This window comes from Amphiura filiformis, chromosome 19 (assembly GCF_039555335.1).
Source record: "Amphiura filiformis chromosome 19, Afil_fr2py, whole genome shotgun sequence".
Taxonomy (NCBI): Eukaryota; Metazoa; Echinodermata; class Ophiuroidea; order Amphilepidida; family Amphiuridae; genus Amphiura; species Amphiura filiformis.
This window is the reverse complement of record NC_092646.1, coordinates 23,460,078-23,482,369: the sequence shown is the minus strand read 5'-3', so window position 1 is coordinate 23,482,369 and position 22,292 is coordinate 23,460,078. Positions and strand designations below refer to the sequence as shown.

Below are 22,292 nucleotides of genomic sequence, written 5' to 3'. Positions count from 1 at the left end.
AATATATCTTCAATGTGACTAAGGGATGAAATCAAAACTCAGCCGGTGGTTGACCGCCGGTTCCGTCCGGTTGGAGCCGGTTTCTATTGTTCTAAACAATGGAACGCGGTTCAATCGCTGGTAACCGCCGGTCGAGTTGTGATTTTATCCCTAAGAAAATTTTAATTAATGTTAAGAACAACACCTTTTCTTACAGTAAGAGTTCACTCGTTAAATGATGACTCGCCAACATCTTTTAAGGGGCTATTTGTCCAAGCCCGTCGAGATAATGGAGCAATAACCGGCGAGTTCTCTACACCACCTACCGGAACAGGACTTCTGACCTGTGGTACAAAACATGTAAGTAGGGCGCACACCACTAAATAATCGCCCCATTGAAATACACGGGAAAATACAAGGAAGTAAGTTTGTTTTTCTACCCCATGTAACAATATTTTTAATATTTTGATCAAACCAATGTCTTAAATAAAGATTAAATTTTAATTTTAATTTGATTTTTCGTCACAAGTTAAGACAAACTGGAGAGATACGAACCCCTGAACAGCGCCATCCCGAATTTCAGCTGATACTCGTGCCTCCTTACCAGTTCCGGCCATGATATTGTTCCGAGAGCCTATCACCCATGCACATTCAATTCGGGACATTTTCCAAACAGATTTTGTAATGTTGAGCTCCTATTCTATCGTTTTTATTAAAACAACCACGAGTCACTCAAAGTTGGTTCCCTCGGGACGCCGATATATTTCGCATAGGCGCTATTTTTTACCGGCACTATACACCAGATGCGGAAGGATTTAGTGTCGTTAAACACAGAGCATCTTTACTAAGTCGCTACTCAACTGCAACAGTCTGGTCCACGCCGACAATAAGTTGGTGTAGGGTAGCCGGATAGTCACTGTGGGTGTCAGACTAGACATAGGCTGCGGAAGCGTGTGTGGAGGGGAGGCAGGGCCGTTCCTACCATTAGGCCAGGTAAGGCGGTCGCCTAGGGCGGCATGATGCAGTCATGTCTACAGTAGAATTCATCTCGACCTTTGCAGGACTTAAACCCCATTAAAAGCTATCAAACCAAGATAACACTCATTGAAACAGCTCAACTGATTAAATCGGATCTTCTCGGGTTGTGCACATGTGTCTGTTTTACATGTGCGATATCGCAATGAAGCTGGTATTAAATAGCTTCAGTTGGGTAACCGATTATAAAGGAAACGAAAGGAAACAATGGTATGTGGACCTTTGTTCACGAAATGAGACAATGGCCTGCTTTTTGTTAACCAGCATTCTTGAAAATGAGCAACATAATGATTGTTGACTAAACACGGTTTGGAAATAATTTCTTCATATTTTTGGTGTTATCTGTCGTTTACATATCCTTCCTAAAACACAAAAGTGCGACCCTCTCCAAACACCTAAATTAGCTAAAAATTTAGGACATGTTACAAAACTATATTTTCTAGAATTTCATAGAATACTTTAAATGTAGCTTGTACCGTTTTTTTGTGGCATCCTTCAGAACGGAGCGGTCCGTTACCAATATAGCTCAATATTTTCGGTCAAATCTCCATTCAATTAACACGGGGAGTTGGCTAGCTATGAGCTAGCTATGCTTTGCCCTCACTCATATTCTACGAAAGTGCGACCCTTCTGAACATCTAACCTAGCTGTAATTTTAGGTCATGTTAGAGAAATATATTTGCTAGAAGTTTGGAGAATACTTTAAATATTGGCCGGTTATTTTTCACACAGTGATGTTAACAGGCAATGCCCATATACCTATAACATACACTGTTTGTAGAGGTCACGCGTCAATGGTGAGAGCACTGTGTATTGTGTATACGAAAACGGGCAGTAACTGCAGTATGGCATACGCAGAGGGGCGCAAAAAAGGTGAAAAAAAACGGGGATGGAGAAAAAAAAGGAAGAAAAAATGAGGGCGGATAAAAAGAAAAAATGGGAGGAAAAGGGGCGAAAAGAGAATCAGAAAACAGGGTGGAAAAAATCCAGTGGCGTAGCGATGGGGGAGGTGGAGGCACGTGGGGGCACCGAATTGACCAATTCAGCATCGATTCTGCGCCCCTCTATGTGATGAAAGTCAAAATTCATGGGCGCCACCCTTAGAGGGCGCCGATTTGACCAATTCAGCATCGATTCTGCGCCCCTCCAAGTGATGAAAGTTAAAATTTTCGCGCGCTTCGCGCGCATTTCGCACAAAATCATTTGATATTCAATTTCATGATAACCAAAATTAATTAGTGGGAAGCCCTATTTGTGCATATTTTCGCTCGTCCGCGCGCAATTGTTTCAAGAATTGGGGGGGGGGGGGCGTCATTATGTACCCTTAGCCCTGGGCGCCACAAACCAATTCAGCAATTCAGCAAGGGAGAGCGTGGCGCAATGGTTAGGGTACTTGCTTTTAGTGCATGAGGTCCCGGGTTCGATTCCCGGCGGTGGCGATTTGCTGGGATATTGACTTGGAAAAAAAAAGTCTGAAATTAATTGGCAACTTCTGTAGATTAAATTCAGACTTCCGCTCTCCCCATGGTTCATTTAGAATTGGGTAAATGAATCATGAAAGTACTCCGTCCTTCGGAGGGGACGTTAAGCCGTCGGTCCCGTGTACAGAGCGCCATACCTGTACATGTATCTCGCAGCCAGTTTTGAAAAGAGTAGGGTGTTAACCCCTGACTGTTCCCAACCCGTCCCGGTGTTCAAATGGACCCCAATGGAAATAAGCTTCAATAGAGGCTTTCTTGGGTTATCCAGGGTTGTCAAAACCCGAACAAATCAAATCAAAAAAAAAATCAAATCAAACCCTAGCTCCGCCACTGGAAAAAAAAATTGATGAGTTTTCAAGGGGGCAACCTCCCTTAACATTTTTTTTGGTATGCTTTGGTGTAGACTACCCCGTAGTCCACTTGCCCATTCTGCATTATACTCTGGGTATTGTATTTGAGCTTAAAACTCTGATTTAATTAATGTGTGCACAATTGATAAATTTTCACATCTGATCTTTTTTGTCACCCTACACCCTCTGTTTGTTAGCTCCCTATTTTTAACCTGGAATTTCGCGATTAATAAACTTGCAGATTTTAAAATCAGAATTGTTCAGTGAAGTGCCAATACAATTATGACATTATGATAATTTATGTTGCATTCAATAATATAACCTACGTATACTTTACTTTTACTGTCACTAATATAATTATATAAACTTTTTCATAACAATTTTATACTAGTATATATTTGATGTAATAAATATCAGTATAATTTCGAGTTCAACTGAATGCTTTCATCATGATTAACATTAATAACATGCTTTTATTTATCAAAAATAGACTATGGCATAGTCTAGCTTTGGTGGGGCGGCAGGGAGAGACTTTGCATAGGGCGGCAAAATCCCTAGGAACGGCCCTGAGGGGAGGGGTATAGGACCTGGATCTGGATCTGGATATTTGTGTCGGTAGAACACCTCCTAAAAAAGGCAACATCCCCTTCCTGCACGTAAATGTTTGAAAGAGGAGGATCGACTCTCTCCTAAAATCATAAAAGAATAAAAATTATAGTAATAATCAAAAAACCGAACAAAATATGCTCGTACTCCATCACTGGTGTCAGACTCCGGGGGGCACTCCAACTTTGGAGGTGACGCGTATGTAGGGCTGTTAAGACCCCTTTTTCAGCATCGCTGTCACCCAAAGACCCCATATTTTTTACGAACACATGCTCGCTCCGCGCTCTGTCACCCGAAGACCCCCTATTTTTCCATTTGATCTGTCACCCAAAGACCCTTACAAGTTCAATTTGAACAGCAACTTTCATTTATCACTGATTTTGTTACTTATTTTGAAAAAATAAAGAAATTTGAAGCCATTTAGAACTAGAAATTTGATTTTCGAGGTTTTTGTGGCGCTGTTTTGGTTCTCACCCAAAGATTCCATTTTAAAAAAAGGTCATGTTCTCACCCAATGACCCCATATTTTTTACATTTTGCTCTCACTGAATGCCAAAAATCATGCTCTCACCCAATGACCCCATATTTTTTACATTTTGCTCTCACTGAATGCCACTATAATGCTCTCACCCAATGACCCCATATTTTTTACATGTTGCTCTCACCGAATGCCCCTTAGTGCGAAAGCGCCAGCCCTACACCTATATCCATTTCAAATTGAAGTGCCCCCCCCCCCGGGTGTCAGACAAGCTCAGACAAAGGCACTCAAAATGTGAGAATAGGTGATAGTATTCCGTCAGAAATAAGCATGTGTGGAGGGGAGGGGGGAGGGGCACGTTCCTCCGTATTGTTTTTTCATTCCAAAACTCCTTTTATATTATTTCAGAATGCTTGGGGTCACACAAATGGTTTTGGAAAAACTAACTTGCTGATCAACTGGACTGCCCCCAATTCAAATGAGGGAACACTGAAATTCATGTAAGTATATTGATTAAGGGGATATCTTGTAGATGCTAGGTTGGTATGGCTTATAATATTAAAGTGTATTGCCATTTGGACCACAACACATATCGTCAGCCTGCTGCACTAATTGCCTAAGTCATTTTTTGTAATTTGAGAACAAAGAACAAAATGTGGTTCAAGCATGCATCAGTTACGTAATCACCCTAATTATTTCGGATTATTCCCTTTCATTTGTATCATTATCATTTGTTCTTGTGCAAAGATTGGTGAATAAATATATTTAAATGCAAGTTTGAACCATATTTTGTACTTTGTTCTCAAAATTACAAAAAATGATTTAGGCAATTTAATTGGCGTAGCAGGCTGACGATATGTGTATGTATGATGCATATGTGCCGTACAGAAACTAACAGAACAATAGAGAGATTGCGGAGAGGCGTTCACTGCAAACGCCATACGGGTTACGGATTTCTGCATTTTGCGGTAGAACGTCATAGTCCCGTTCACATCCAAACTAGCCTCCTACGCAGCCAGTTTGTGTCGGTCCTAACGCTCGTCGTTCCTAGTATGTTCGTGATAGCCGCATAGAGTCTGAACCAAGACTACGTGTAAACGCAATTGCAATCATGATGGCGCTATGCTGAGACAAATAATCTAAAGGTAATAGGAAGCACCCATTGATTCACCTGGGGTGCATCGAACCAGAGAAGATTATCTTCTTTCATCGAACTACTTTCTTCGGTATTGATATGCAAATACCACTGGCTGTATCTATACGCCGTAGAAGTGACGTCATAATCGGATTAACTACCATAGCAATAGATGAATACAATTTTTGAATATACCGCGCTGCACTGCAGCAGGTTGCACTCATCACCTGTCTTCAATCATATAATAGATTGAATACAATACCGCTCTTTTCAAATAAACTAATCTTACAGGTGCAATCTATGGTTCAATGCATCGGTACCGCATGAACGTTGTAGTGCGGGGCGATATAGCCAAAATTGTATTCATCTATTGCTATGGTAGTTAATCCGATTAACTACGTCACTTCTACGGCGTATAATGCTCTAAGCATTCAGTCCAGATTAGCGATATTTGAGTTTTGCGGGCTATTGGAAAATGAGTATAGGCCTATGTTCATACGTGTAAATGCTATTTGTCTAAATAATCTAAACAGAGTTTGGTGTTGGATGCCTAGGAAGTCTTGGTGTATATTATTCGAATAACAAGAAACAAACTCCATTATCATATAAATAATACCCTGTTTACTTTCTAAAGCAAAATGAAAATAGATAATCTAATATGCCTAGTTACTACCCAGCAAACACAAATATATTACAGAAAACGTTAAATGTCGGGTTAAAGGTTATGTGAGGGTCAAGGGCATTAACAGTTTTAATAACATTCAAAAAACCCTTTGTTCTAAACTTGCTGATAAACGTTCTAACACAATAGACACTTAAATATGTTTGCCAAATGATATTTTACTATAGCATTTCGAATTTTGGCTTGAAATGTTGTTGTATTATTTTTTCAGTATAACACGAGTTTTCATGATTTTTATATAAACATACATCGATATGTTATCAAAACGTTTTAACTAAAACCAAAAACACATGCATAATCATGTTTTAAAAACATTTTGGAGTTTGCTGAATAGTATCCATAAGCAAAACACTTTGACAGCTGTTTAATGCACAACGAAAAAGCAAGGCGAAAAATAGCGTTGCACGAACTTCTGTTCCCCGTCCCAAACAGACAATTATACCGCATTTATGCCGTAACACGACACAATCTTGCCTAAAACGCCTCTTCGCAAGCTGATTTTTGGACGGCATTTTCCACACACAAATGAATAGCCAATCTACCCGTTCGAATTCGCGTCGAAAAAAAATCGAAATTTGTTCACTTCTTCTTGTCTATACGAGATCAAATTTTAACCCCCAAAATGAATTTTATTACATGTCGGACTCTACTTGTTCTATTAGGATACTTTGATTCGTTTCATAACATGATAAACATAACATTTTTCTGCATTTTATAATGCGTTTTTTTGTCATTTTGGAACGTTTTTGCTACCAACCGCAAAGTAATCGCCTTACGGTAATTCCACGATTGACCAATTCACAATAGATTTCACCCTCTAGAGGGCATAATAACCGATTTTCGACTAATGTAGCTTGCCGTTCGCGTTCCCGTGTCACGTTTCACGTAAATTTCGCAATCTCTCTAATACCTAAGGCTGAGTTCACAAGTATACTACTATTCGGGTATACGGTGCACGTTTTGGTACACGCGTATAGCTTAAATCTAGCAAGGTAATTTCATAATACCGGCCGGGTCACATAAGAGGACACTATTCAAAAAGGCCATATACCTGCGTGTAGTATAGATGAGTTGACATGTGTTTACATTTGATACGCCCTCTGTTGGTCTGAGATCAAAACTGCCAGGCAAAAAACACTATAGTTTACATGGAAGAAGTTGATTTTTATTCATTAACTTTGGTTTCAAACCAAACAATACTAAAAATGTTATCAAACTTATTTACAAATGCATCAAGCTAAACACATAATATCACACAAAATTTCAAAGGTTTTTAAAAGTCGAGTTTTGAAGAGATTTATGTGGTCTGCCATAGACACTCCTGTGTTATTTTGCCTGGTTAGAAACAACAGAGGGCGGTCTGAATGTAAACATGTGACATCATAGGTCACCTCATCTTGTATTGTGGGAATCGTGCGCGTTCGATTTTAGTGCAGCGTATACCGTCCTAATTTTAAAACTAAACCATATGTGGGTAATTTTTTTCAAATAGATGCACTATCTAATTCTGCACATTATGACACCTCATTGAATGCAAAGTAAGCTCTAAAATGCTAAAAGTAAAGTTTCAAGCATTTGATTAGAAGAAGGTTCAGTTTTGAAATGGGCAAACTGACCTATATACGCCTGATCGAATAGCGTATAGACGAATCCAACGAGCCAAGTGATGGTCAGAATTCAGTCGGCCATTACTGGGTCCCGTCTGCACCAAACTGGTGTTGTTACTGCCCAATTGGGTGGATTAAATCCGCTTAAAAATCGATGTTGAATTGTATTGTGTTGTAAACTTTCATCATTCTTTTGTCTACGCGTAACACGGGTGATGGAATGCAGTTTGGCTTTCAGTGTTGAAAGGTCCGTACGCCCGTTTTAGAACAGGGTGTGTTTTTTCGTCGCCTCACTCTTCCCGGAACGCCATGTATCAAACATAAAAATTAAGTTTGAAATAAAATGAATTTTGAATCATTATTTGTTTGTACATTTTTTCAGAGCAACTATAGTGCAAGAGAAAACGATCTACTGGATGAATGTGGAGTCAGCTCCATTAACATATGAGATATATGAAAATACACAACAGGATGACTTCGGGAAATGGCTATATGATCTTCAACAAGCTAACCCATAATGGACTGATTCAGTCACATAATGCTATACATTTAGAAGGCCACATGTCACTTAGAAAAACGCGGTAAATCGCACGTTATTTTGCTAAATGTATCGCCATTTTGTGGATTTTAAGCTTTCTTAGCAAATTTTTTGGTGATTTTCGGCGATTTTAGCCGATTGCTCAAGATTTGAAACAATTTTGTAAGCTTTCTTAGCAATTTTTTTGGTGATTTTCGGCGATTTGAGCCGATTGCTCAAGATTTGAAACAATTTTGTAAAATTTACCTCAGTTTGCGGTGGTTGATCAAAATATAGCATAATTTAGCATACTTTTCAGCAATTTACTGTGATTTCCAGCCATTTTGCAGATTTTAAGCTTTCATTGTGATTTTTGGCGATTTTAGCCATTTGACAAAATTTGAAACAATTTTGTAAAATTTACCTCAATTTGCTGTGATTTATCAAAATTTAACGCGATTCATAGTGATCGGTCACAGTTTAGCATAATTTCTGGCAATTTACAGTAATTTCCAGCAATTGTCGATTTTTGGCGATTTGGCGCGTTTTCCCAAGTGACATTGGGCCTTTTAGATATAATTATCATGAAAACATTGTGTAATATCTCGATCTAACTACGTTTATTTGAAGACCTGAGCGCAAGAAGACCGTAAGTCCACTTGGCCCCTCAACATGTATACACTTAAGTTACGTATAGATTCTTAGGGTTTTATAATGTTTAATACATGTTCCAGGGTGAAAACATCATGAAAGGTTGTGAAAGATTTGTTTTGGCCCCTGAACACGTATAAAACATTACCAAACTATTCGAAACTATACGCAACATTAGTGTATACATGTTGAGGGGCCAAGTGAACTTACGGTCTTCTTGCACTCAGGTCTTCATTTGCTATTCATTAGATATAATCATGACAATGGAGGAGTAGCCAACATCAACTCCAAAGTACATCAACCAAATCACAATTTCGTGCTTGCTTAGTGTGATCGTGTAAAGTTGACCATGATTACTGTGCATGGTTGGAATAGTGATATAGAGATAATGAGAATTTGTAGATTTTGTGTAAATATGCCAAATGTCATCAGATCATCATGTTTACGTTTTCCGTGGGGCACTGCGCCAAGAGAATTACAGAGCTCAGAGTACGTACAGTGATTTTCACGTGCGTCAAAATTTTACGAAATGGTCAAATTTGTATTTAAAAAAAAGGCCTAAAAACCTAAAATATCATGGCAACCATCATAACACAGGTTTGACAAAGGGGTGGGGTGCAAGATGCTCCATTTAGCTGCCCCACCCCTTGGCTATATAAACTGCTCCAAAAAAGAAACTTACCAGGTAAGAAATTTGTCTGTCAAATTCAAACGACAAATTGTGTTACACTAAATGGGATATGAGTGGAAGCAGTGTTAATTTACGCGAATTTTGACACCTCATTTGTTGCAAACGGATGAGTATTTTTGAAGTTATGCTTATTTAACCGAACCTATCCACTGGAATGAAAGTTGCACTCATACCACTTGAGATGGTTGGCAGTATACAGGTGTAATCAGTGCTCTCCTCTTCTTCTTTGCATGACTAACTTTCCTATTGAGTTGACAAAGAATAAAAGTTCTGAACATCCTTTCATGTGTCTGTCTGTCTGCAACTTTCAAATTTGATAGTAGGCTTGTTCAAATGAGCATAACTTCAAAAGTTTTGATCTGTTTGCGACAAATGAGGTGTCAAACTCCGCGTAAATGTACACCGCTTCCACTCATATGCTATTCAGTATAATACGATTTGTCGTTTGAACTTGACAGACGAATTTCTTACCTGGTAAGTTACTTTTTGGGACCAGTTTATGTATACGGCACTGTATAGTTATTTTACCTATGTATATATTCTAAACAAAGGAAGATATGCCATAATTAGAACCAGAAGTCAATAGCTGCATTGTTTAGCTCGGATTTAAGACTCATTCGTTAATATCGGTCGAAAAATAAACCCACAATAATCCGAACCCGAGGAAGAAGCAAATTCAAAAGTTGTAGTTTGCATCCATTTGCTCCATTGCATGCCCTATTGATTCGTACACAAAGCGTTCTCGAACAGGAGAACTACAGCGTCGTGCCCCCATATATTAGCACATTAAAACTGGCACCGTAGTTTCCATTCATTAATAGAATAGGAAAGTACAACTTTCGATTTCGTTACTTCCTGGGGTTTTAGATCACTGTTTCTTTAATTCTCAACCAAATTCAACAAGTGAGGTCTTGCATCAGAGCTATAGGGTATAGGGATTGGCTGCTGGTTTTAATTTTGACATATTTATCTTTGTTTAGGATAATCCGGTGTAAACATAACTGGTACCTTAATTCTTTGATTTACTTCGGGATTTACTGTAGACTGGTTGTACATTTAGACAACGTTAGATATTATTATCATGAAAAGATGTAATCTAATATCTCCATCTAACTACGCCGTTTATTTGCTATTCATTAGATATAATGGAGGGGTAGCTAACATCAATTCCAAAGTACATCAACCAAATCACGATTTCGTGCTTACTTAGTGTGATCGTGTAAAGTTGAGAAGTTGAAAGCAGATATTTGCAATTTATAAACTTACAATAATGACTGTGCATGGTTGCAATAGAGATATAGTGATAATAAGAGTCAATAAATTTTGTGTAAATATGACAAATGTCATCGGATCATCATTTATTTGTTTTCAGAGCTTAGAGAGTTAATGGTGTACGTACAGTAATTTTCAAGGTGGTCAAAATTTGACGAAAGTCAGTGGTCAAATTTGTAAAAAAAAGGCCTAAAAATTTAGAATATCGTGGCAGCCATCATAACACAGAATTGACAAGGGGTGGGGCAAGATGCTGCAGTCAGCTGCCCCACCCCTTGGCTACGCGCCACTGTGTGCGTATCATCCATGGGATCGCTAATCGGAACCAGTAGGTCTATCGACATCATTCATATCTCATTGGAAAGCGTGTGGTTTAAGGGATGTGCCTATAGGAATAAAGACCAAACAAACATATTCTTGTTTACGCCGTAATATTGTAGCTGTGTAACTTACAAAAATTCCCGCTAAAAATGGTTCTTTTAATTTTTGAAAATACATTAAAAATCGCATTGGACTTTTCGAACTGATCGTAATATAAATGACCACCAGCCTATAATGTTCTGATCACACTATAGACTGGGATTATATGTGACGTCATTGCCAGGCAATTTGTCTCTATATGCTGGCGAAGTTACGTATTAATCGGATTAACTACCATATCAATAGGTGAAAACAAATATTTGAATATACCGCCCTGCATTGATACGTTCACGCGGTACTTCTGCATTGAACCATATCACGCTGATCACTTGCACCTGTAAGATTAGTATCTTTGAAAAGATCAGTATTATTGCAGACATACACAGGTGATGAGTGCAACCTGCTTGTGTAGTGCAGCGCGATATGTTCAAAATTGTTTTCACCTATTGCTATGGTAGTTAATCCGATCTATTACGTAACTTCGCCAGCGTATTGTTCCTTGTCTGGAAATATGCCCAAGCATCATGATGTGTTCAGGGACCGTGCTTTTAAAAAACCCGCCAGATCACTATAAGGCCATTGACCTGTGTAGTGGCCATACGTTGTTCGTTCATCCATAAAAGTGGTATAGTCCCTTAGCGACTCATTAATAATTCGTTGCATCAGGTCAGGGATTCTATTATAATAATTCTAATCCTTTCTTTGAGGTCAATAGATAAAAGATAAGCCTTGAAAAACAGGTGTGAGGTTGTAGATAATATCATCAAAGTTGCTGGCATAGGAAATATCGTGGAGGTGGCGCTTATTATGTCTTGTAAACACAATCTAATGTGGTACTCACTACATGGAGAAGGCCGGTCTGCAAATGTTCAGTGTATGAAGCTAGTAGAGATATTATAGCTTCATGTTCAGTGTAAATCAATTAAAATACTATAGCTGGATATCAAAAAAAAGGAATGCATTCCTTCTTGTTATGGACGACAAGTATTAATTTTGATATTATTGTGACAGAATCCATTCCCTCCAGGATTAGGCTTTCTTTTCGAAAAATAAATCATAGGGCCTAGAGGCCATTAAAGAGGCTAAACCCATATTCGGTATGCGGAAACCTTCACAGTCCGGGCGGCGCTTGTACTCGCATTAAACAGGCAACGTTCGCTAAAAAAACGCCTGCTTCAATTGGCAACCTTTATCGAGGGGGGGCGAGTTTGAGTTTTCATAGTCATCTATTACCTATACCATTTTTCACCCCGATGTGGCAGTGACGTCAACGCGTTGAAGCAGCTGTTTCGCTCGCGCATCTATGTGGCGTCTTTAAGCGCGTGCGTGTGTACACCAGCGCTTTGATCGAACGCTAGCGAGTGTAATGAAATTCACACAGTACTTACGTCACTGCCACGTCAGGGTGAAAATGGTATAGCTTATCACAAACCAGCCAAATTTGTCATGTTTGAATAGCTAGTAGAAACCCCGTGAATATAGTGTCAGAAACTCTCACACATCTTAGGATAACCTTATCATTAATGTGATACCGTTCAGCAGCGCCATTTTGGGAATATATTCGAACATTGCGTGGGAAAACATTGCGGTAAAAAGTAAGTTAATAATGAAAATTGTTATATTTTAATAATACCAACCAGTAATGGACATTGAGCCAAGACTATGTGAGAAGTTTGGGGTATGTAAAGCATTTTCTTGTTATAAAAAAAAAGAAAGAAAAAAAGCAGTCCAAACTTAAACTTTTTATCACAACGCGATAGTTTTTTAAAAGTACATTTTGAGAGGGCCTACGCTGATTCTTTTAATTCTAATTTAAAATCTGGTCATCACCTGCAGTTCGATTTGGTATATATCTATGGTTTCATCAAAGTATTGGGAACTAATGTGGATGGTATTTTGGTTTAAAAAAACGATACTGTTAAAAATGTCGGTATTTATGCCAGCGACATTTCTAGTGTGTAAAATGCATTGGAAATTGTCGGCTAAAAAGTGCATAAATTAAAATCGCGAACAGTAATAGCAACGATAACTATCTACATTCCAAGTGGAAACGCTTTGGTAAAGTAAAGTAGAACCTGTATGACGGCAGTGGCGTAACCAGCGGGGGGCAGGGGGGCTGGAGCCCCCCATTTTGAACCCTTTCCCCCTGTTTGCCCCCCCCCAAATGAAAAAGTTAAAGTAGGCCTACTTCTGAGAGTTATTAATTAACCTCATATCTGGTCATTTTAACCTTAAAAAACACAAATTTTTGCGCGCTTCGCGCGCATTTATTCCACTTTTTACCATATGTAACCAGTTTAGCTTCAATATGCCAAAAATTTTCGCGCGCTTCGCGCGCATTGGTACCATACACTTCTTTTGTCGCCAAAAGGTGCTGGATTCCTGCCCCTCATTTATTATGTTTGCCCCCGCTTGCCCCCCCAAATGAAAATGTCTAGTTACGCCACTGTATGACGGAGTGCCCATCTCTCTTTCGTTAGCGATTAAGCCAACGTTACCCCACCGTGAAATGTTGCTATGCTGGGGGGTCGCCACACCTCCTCCACGAGTCTGTTACCTTCCCAGCATTTAAGAATGCCGGTACCCATTTATACACCTGGGTGGAGACAAGGGGGTGACACTAACTTCACGGTTGTTCTATTATCAACGCAAACCTATGACAAATCCCGCTGGTTTGCTAGTTAGAAAATGAGGCCAGTTATCGATCGGTTATGAATAATTAATTTCGATCCCTTTTAGGGTTGGCAAATAACGACGCCGTTAGTTTTGCGAACTCTGCCTGTTCAATGCGAGTAGCAAGCTTGAAAGTGCGCCAGCTAGCAGAGCAGGAGCAATCCGGTGATGGCGCACTAGTATTTCCCATCAGGCACCAGTGATTTGTTTTTACAGAAAGTCTAATAATTTGATAATGGAATAACCTTTCGCAATAGTAATGTCGAAATTAGGAATTGGTGTCAATAATACGACGGTAGTGTATCACTTGAATTTGATACGATATTCAGCCAGCGATTTAGCGATAAAAAAACCTTTGACCACTGACCTGACCTGAAGCACGTGAGGCGCCATATTCGTTTGTTATGATTTCCTCGTGTGATAATAAATATCATTCAAACTATAGTTGTCGGCCGTGAACGTAGTTTATTACTGGCCTAAGAAGTTTGTTTTTAAAAACAAGTAAATAATCATCACTCACCGTTTTATTTGATCTTGTGGATTTCCCAACACGTAATAAATTGAAACGCCACTACCGGATTGCTCTCAGGTAGTAAAGCGGGCGCACTTTCAACCTTCGAAGCTTGCTACTCACTACCGGTAGTAATATTAATTAAGGGTAGACGAGGTATTGTTGGTCGAAGCAACCTAAAAATCGATTTTCATTATCTAGATCAATATATTATTGAAAATTAACACCTTGATGCTTTGCAAAAGTTCATTCTACAAATCGTATACTTTGCAAACTTGCTTAATTTATTGTTGTTAATGAGTTATGTACGTTTTACAAAAGTGTTGTTGTTTCAGACCTCTTTACAACGTAACTCAAGAACCGCAGCACCTATAAAAAGTATATCTGTGATATTTTAATTCTTCTACACGCTCGCTATGAATTGAGCAATGCAGTTTTTGCCAAAGCTCACTACCATTCGTAAGATGCTGTGAACTACCAAATCACAACAGTTTAAAATAATTAATAACCTTAAGTGATGTCACTGATGTGCAGCGTTTCTGGAATAGCACTTGCATCGTGCATGTATAATTTGAATGTAGCTTGCTGTATTTAATATGTGCATGCATATTACAGGAGTTTAGGCCCATCGAAAAAACAATTGAATAATTTAGGAGATTATCAGGGGCTGTGAATAATTATGAGTCCTGAGGCGGGTAAAATTGGGGTGAGAGGGGTGCGATTTGGACCTTAAAACGCTTTAAAAGGCTTAGGATAACCAGGGGGGCGGGTACTTGGATTATTTTTCGACGGAGATGTGCGGCCCGAGCTTCCGAACCCATAACCATTTCTAAGGGTCACGATTTTACCGAAAATAGGTAGGCCCCCTACCCATATCTAAGGATTGTCAGGAAAGTATAGGCCTACAGCACCCATATCTAAGGATTTGAGCTTGAAAATAGTAAAAGACATAGCACGGAAAATCTAAAAGGGAGACCCATGTCTAAGGATTTTTCGTGGAAAACCTTGTACGTGAGTCCCCCCCCCCCTGGGGGGAGGGAGAGGATAATAGTAAAGGTCCGGAAACGCTGATGATATGGAAATTTTATTTTGAACAAAAATTCTTTAATCACTATTGACGGTTTCGCCTACCATGGTCAATAATGAGTAAAATATCGGTTTAGTTTTAAAAAAAAAGTTTTTTAACTGTAGGCCTACATCTACAAATCTGATGTATTTAATCATTATTTGGGATCCCAATAATTTGAATGTCCAACAGGGGGGTGGTCACAATATTTTTGGCAGGCTGAGAGGGGGAAAGCGTTTTATTTATTTATTTATTTATTTATTTATTTATTTATTATAATTATTAAGGCTTGTTCAAGTAACTCACCTCTAACATTTCACGCACTCACTTGCACCGGCTCTACATATCAATCAATCAGTTAATTAATCGATCAATTCACAAACAATGAATATGAATAAATTATATGATATTCAATTTCGATCAATAGACATATCATATCAAACCATCAAACAATGAATAAATGAACTGATCGACCAAGAGCCCTTTTTTCTAAAGAGTGTGAGTGAGTGATTAAACAAAATAAATACATGCATAATTATTTACATAAATAAACAAATAAACAAATAAATAAATAAATAAATAAATAAATAAATAAAAAAAAATAAATAAATAAGAAAAATTTGAACAAATGGTATCGTAGCATTGCATTCACAAAAACAAACATTGCTGACAGGAGGACTCGAACCAACAATCTTTGCATCACCAGTCTGATGCTCTACCACTGTGCTACGACGTCGTCTAGTGGTGAGGATCTAGTTTTAGCCTATACAGTGTTCGTCTGTGACAATGCCGCCTCGTGAAATGAATTTAAAGTTATTTTGATATCATTCTTTTTTTTTTCAATAGAGCCGTAACATTTTGTTTAAAGATCTCAATTTTTATTTTCTTTAGAGCAGAGACAAATATTTCCCCTTTTCTACAATTTGAGCCCAAAATAAGAATCTACTTCTTTTATTACTGATTTAATGTTACACGTCTCAAAACAGATATTTAGCTGGCTTAGTGGTTTTGCACTGTGCTTTTTAACCGGGAGGTACCGAGATCGATTCCCACCTCTACCTGTAATTTTTTTCAAGCCTGGGAAATAATAAGTTTATTTGGCTTCACAACGCTAAATTATTCATGACTTGCCCAACCTGGTGGTGTAAAGTGCTCCCCATAACATATGAATATTAAGCAATAACACAATGGCTAATTTAAATAAGAAAGCGTCACATGCAAATGAGGGATTGCCCTCTCCAGGAATTGCTTCATGGTGGAGAGCCGGAGTAATGGAGATAATGAGCCTTATAGAGGCCTTGCATGTGACGTATCATCCCGTAAATATGGCGGACTACTCAAATGCATTCAACAAAAGCATGATTGCAATCTACCGTGACAGTTCGTCTCGCTCATATAACCCTGCACTACGATCGAATAGGTTGATGACAACATTTGATTGAATGGACTGCACTCCGCCATAACTACGGTGAAGGACACCGGTTCAAATCCTTTGTTTGGAGCCAATCGATAAAAGAATGCAAGGCCTCTATACTCAAGGGCACAACGCGATGGTGTCGCCCATGATGCAGTCATGTCTACAGTAGAATTCATCTCGACCTTTGCAGGACTTAACCCCATTAAAAGCTATTAAACCAAGATAACACTCATTGAAACAGCTCAACTGATTAAATCGGATCTTCTCTGGTTGTGCACAAGTGACTGTTTTCATGTGCGATATCGCAATAAAGCTGGTATTCATAGCTTCAGTTGGGTAACCGATTATAAAGGAAACGAAAGGAAACAATGTTATGTGTGGCTTTGTTCACGAAATCAGACAATGTCGTGCTTTTTGTAAACCAGCATTCTTGAAAATGAGCAACATAATGATTTTTGACTTAACACGGTTTAGAAATAATTTCTTCATATTTTTGGTGTTATCTGTCGTTTACATGTCCTTCCTAAAACACAAAAGTACGACCCTCTCCAAACACCTAAATTAGCTAAAAATTTAGGACATGTTACAAAACTTTATTTTCTAGAACCTATTTAGAATAATTTAAATGTAGCTTTTACCGGTTTTTGTGTGGCATCCTTCAGAAGTGAGCGGTCCGATACCAATATTTTCGGTCAAATCTCCATTCAAATAACACGGGGAGTTGGCTAGCTATGCCTTGCCCTCACTCATATTTTACAAAAGTACGACCATTTCTGAACATCTAACCTAGCTGTAATTTTAGGTCATGTTAGAGAAATATATTTGCTAGAAGTTTTGGAGAATAAATAAAATATTGGCTGGTTATTTTTCACACAGTGATGTTAACTAGGCAAGTGTCCATTCTCCCAACATACATCATTTGTAGGGGTCACGCGTCAATGGTGAGAGCACTGTGTATTGTGTATAGGAAAACGGAACTGCAGTATGCGGAGCTCGAACTCGCAACCTTCCGATTAATGAGTCGGAGCTCGTTCCGCTTGGCCACACCGTGCTCCCCACGGTGACCCCATTGACGAGCCACTAGCCACGTATTCTTAATTCATCCTGTATCGTCTATTGTATTTAGTTTCTAATTATGAATATTATTACTTTGAATCACTCCGAAAGTTGATGGTCGATGAATGCAAATTAATTAGTAATTACTAGATCTATAGTTGATGACAATTATGATTGGCTGATGCAATTCCCGTGACAAGCGCCGACATCGCTCGGGAGTTGCAACACGGGAGTTGCAAATGGTTCTTGATGATGAAAGTAAATGAAGAGCGAGCGTGCAAGTCGTTTTACTGCCAAATCGGTCGAATGGAAATAAAACTTTATGGAGCATGTTGAGTACTTGGAAAAAATATCATCAAATCTCCAAAAAAATGAGTTACGTTTTTCACCTTAAGTTTAATTCAAATACTTTAATAACCGCAATGTATTATGGGTTCGCGGTAATTGTTCTGAAATGTCATTTGTCGTTATTAAAGTGACCAAAAATATTTGCCTAGATGATGTGATTCGTGCGTGCTTCTCATTGTGTATTTATCGAGTTTGATTATTGCGACATTGTAAATTGAGCCGCAGAATGCAAAGAAACCATGGTAACGTGCTCATAACATCGTGATTACTTTCTAGAAATACCTAAAACATGTCAGTGTTTATTTTTGGTAGAAAGTGGTTTACGTATATTGTACGAAATTTTTCAAATGTCGGAAGATCTTTGGATTCCATATTTGAAAACTCATGCTCAAGAATCACATTTAGACTTACTGAAACATAATTCGTGGAATATCGTGGAATTCTGTGAAACCTTCCTATTTTTAAATATGGGTATACTATATAGTTTTTATACAACTGTTGTGATCATTTTACAGAACAACAGTCAATATTGAGCCACAGAAAACCATGCATATAAAGTCGGTCAATAAAGAGCTATAAGGGATGAAATCAAAACTCGACCGCCGGGTGACCAGTGGTTACCGGCGACTGAACCGCGTTCCATTGTTTGAACAATAGAAACAGGTTCCAACCGGATGGAACCGCCCGGAACCGGCGGTCAAGTTTTAATTTCACCCCTAACTTGTATAATTGTCAGTAGAAATGATGCGCAGTAGACTCCACTTACCAAATCCCGGGTGTGCTTCATCATCATAGCATATAACTTTTGATGAATAACTCGGAGAACAAGTTTCACGAGAAAGGTAGGTCACTGTGTACGTCAATGCCTTATGGGTGTGTCACTTGAGTGACGTAATCGTCTTGTTGCTCATGCGCAATCGCAAAGGCAAAGGCGATCGGGCTATTCCAGTTGAAATCCATACACCCCCTGTGGAAAACATGATCTTAATCTTCCACACACGGAGCGTGAATTTTACATGGAGTCACCCATTCATGTAACCCCATTTAAAATTCACACCCCCTGTGTAGAATATTAACGCCATATCTTCCACAGGGGGTGTGGATTTCAACTGGAATGGCCCAAAGAGAAGCATCCTTTTTTCCAACCTTATTAACTGATAACCACTTGCTTGGCTGTAGACACAGAATGAATTCGGTGGTTGCAGATTAACTTAAGAAACATTCGTTTGGTACATGATACGGAGCAAAATATTATTGAATGTTCCGAATTAAGCACTCTTTATAGGGTGATATAAGTTTGCAGCACTCTTAATGTTATATTTGCACATAATCGGTACCATATTTGTGATATCTTTCATCATGGGTGTGTCGGAATCTACAGATGACTACACATTTGAGCGTGATTTTGGTTTTGGAATCAACGCAGTTTCATCCAATGTTATCACTGGTAACAGTTCAATAATCATCCGTTTGGCACGCGGTACATTATTCGGTACAAATACTCTTTTAATCATCGCTCTTAACATACTTTGCATGGCAATTCTTCGACAAGTATCTGGGTTTAACGAAATCACAAAAATCTTCATCTATTCAGTGACGACCGCTGATTTATGCACTGGGGTATTTTACGGCTCGCTTTTCACAGCTGCATATTCCATCGGATATTGGCCGCTTGGTTCATATATTTGCTACATCCATATATGCGCTGGCCACTTGTTCCTGTTCGCAAGTGTTGTCTCGATGTTGATTCTCAACGCAGAACGATATATCGCCGTTACCAACCCACTCCGATATCCGGTATATCTTACTACCACCAGAGCGTATATCATCGTCGCTATTGCCTGGCTAGCGTCTATTCTAATTGTGTTCAGTTATTCCTACTACTTCTACTCTAGCACTACAACAGTTGAAACAGGAGAACAGATGGGATGTCAAATTGACTACAAGAATAAGCTGGACATCTTCTTGCTGACGTTGAAGGTCATTATGATATCACTTCTCCCGCTTATTATAACCATCGGTCTCTACACACATTTATTCATTATTGCACGACGCCATGCTAAACGTATCGCTGCAAATGAACGAATCATACCAGCGTCGATATCGGGAGAGTCTTCTTCAGATACCAGTGGCAGTTGGGCGATGGTGCGATCTGTTTGGAACCGTTCAGAAATGAAGGCAGCAACGACGTTTTTTCTCATCACTTTCAGCTCAATCATGACTTGGATGCCGTATGCTATATTAGAATTGTACACCTCACTGACCGGTAACGCGGTTGCAGCTCACGTCAATTTCACCGTACGATTGTTAATGATGGGACATTGCTGGCTTAATGTGATGATATATTACTTTAGAAGCAAGGCATTCAGGCAGACATTGAATGATATATTGCCGAAGCGAGGTTGCTGCCGTTGCTGCGTGAGTTACTGCTCTGGTTACTGCCGACGTGGTCAAAGGGATAGAGAATCAAGCAGTTCTGCTGTTACGCGCGAAACGCGGTGAAAACGTGTGCCACGATATGAGAAATTTTAGACGTAACCGAGTAATAACGCGAGGAAAAACACTAAAAAGTGTAGTTATGATTCACAATATGACAAAGCTGGGAGCATGAGCATATGAAAATCTTAATGACACTTTCAGCAAGAAGACAGGCTTGAAGTCATCATAGAAGCAAACCCCGGGGAAGCAAAGTAGTATTTACGTTTTGAACGAATTTGTATTGAGCTTGGACATCAGGGCCTCAAATTCAGTGAGAATCCGATAACCGATTCGCGCAACGAATCTTCTAAACTTATAGTTTGCGAGAATCATAATTGATTCTCCCCAAATCATGACCAGTCTGCACGCGGTATTAGTTACGGCGATCAGTCGATTCTAACTTGATTCTCGCCCAATGAATTTGTAAGAATCAATTTTGATTCACTCAAAGTGCGCCACAATTGATCCATACGTAGGATGGATGGACATGATCGGAATTGGTGGAAATCTCGACGAAATTGAAACTTTTACGTTTCAAGTACATTCACTGTCGAATGCTTCACACATATGACGACAAAAATATTGACATTGGTTGCAGACTTGGATAAAATGACCACTCAATATCTCTTATGCCGTGAAGGATGAATCTTGAAAGCCTTATGTATGTTAAAACTGTTATATTGGAGATTCCAGCATTTGGGTTTATCACACTTCAAGGGCTGAAATTCTCGAAATTTTACGCCTAGTAGGTTAAATCTATGCTGGCAAAACTTCCAAACTTGCTATTTGAGACATGTTGTAAGACATGCAAGAGTTACCGGAAGAAAAAGGCTGGCACATTACCGTAAAGATTTATCTACTGGCGCATAATATGGGCTCTCTTGACATCAGTGGAATTTAAGGCACAAACTACCAGAGCACATACCCTTAATTCTCTTAATACCCTTAAAAGAGCCAATGAGCGTCATTAGGCGATTTTTTACGGTGTCTGGCACATGTTTGGCATATGACTTCTCACAACCAATGCAAATTGCGTGTTGTCCACATGACCCTTCAACATCAAAGTGATGGAAAATGGGACAGCTGGGATCTGAGGATGGGACATTGCCATTTTTGTACAATAGGCATTTGAAAATTCTGCGCAAAAAATTCCCAATATCCTTAACTGACAACTTTAAATTATTCTCATCACGGTGCTTTTGTTAACTTCAGAGATTGTGATTTCCAAACGTACGTATTGAACGCCCATGTAATTCAAAATCCCGTCACAGGAGAGTGAGTTTGAATTGATAGCACTGGCGTTAGATACGTACGTTTGGAAATCGCAATCTCTCTCATATAAACGTTGCATTGTGGATCTTTTTGCGCATTACTTGACTCTATATGATGCGATTGACTAGACTGATAATCAGTAACTCAACCCAACTGAATATATAAAATGACTTACAGACAGTGCAAGGGTAAAGATGATGAGCCCATAGGCTAGGTTATACTCGGAACGTCGTGCGGGTGATTTTCAGTTGACGCCAAACGCAGCGGTTAAAACCTTCCACAGCATATTTTGCTGCACAAAAACGTCGAATCGCTGCAGAATACTGAAAACACAACGCCTCTACATAGCCGCTTTCACCAAACGTTTGACAAACATTTAGCGATCACAAACGTTTGCCTAACGTTTACGGGCGTTTACGAAAATGTTTGTGATCGGCAATTGCCAAACGTTTGGCGAAAACGGCTGTGATATACAAGTACGTCCAAATATATTAGTCGGACGTCTTGCGGGCGTTTTGACGTTGCGATAGACGCAGCGGTAAATTTTCCGCAGCGTCCTCCGCAGCG

At 39.1% G+C, this 22,292-nt stretch overlaps 1 protein-coding gene across 1 annotated transcript; it reads left to right on the top strand.

The window, feature by feature from the left end:
* Window positions 1-19,334: 19,334 nt before the first annotated feature.
* On the top strand, window positions 19,335-20,477 carry LOC140140454 (trace amine-associated receptor 8b-like). The gene has a single exon (XM_072162214.1). It carries the CDS (start codon window positions 19,335-19,337, stop codon window positions 20,475-20,477), a length of 1,143 nt encoding a protein of 380 aa, XP_072018315.1.
* The last annotated feature ends 1,815 nt before the right edge of the window (window positions 20,478-22,292 follow it).

Excerpts from the sequence above, each read along its gene's own strand:
- LOC140140454 (XM_072162214.1), top strand. The coding sequence starts at position 19,335 with ATGGGTGTGTCGGAATCTACAGATGACTACACATTTGAGCGTGATTTT.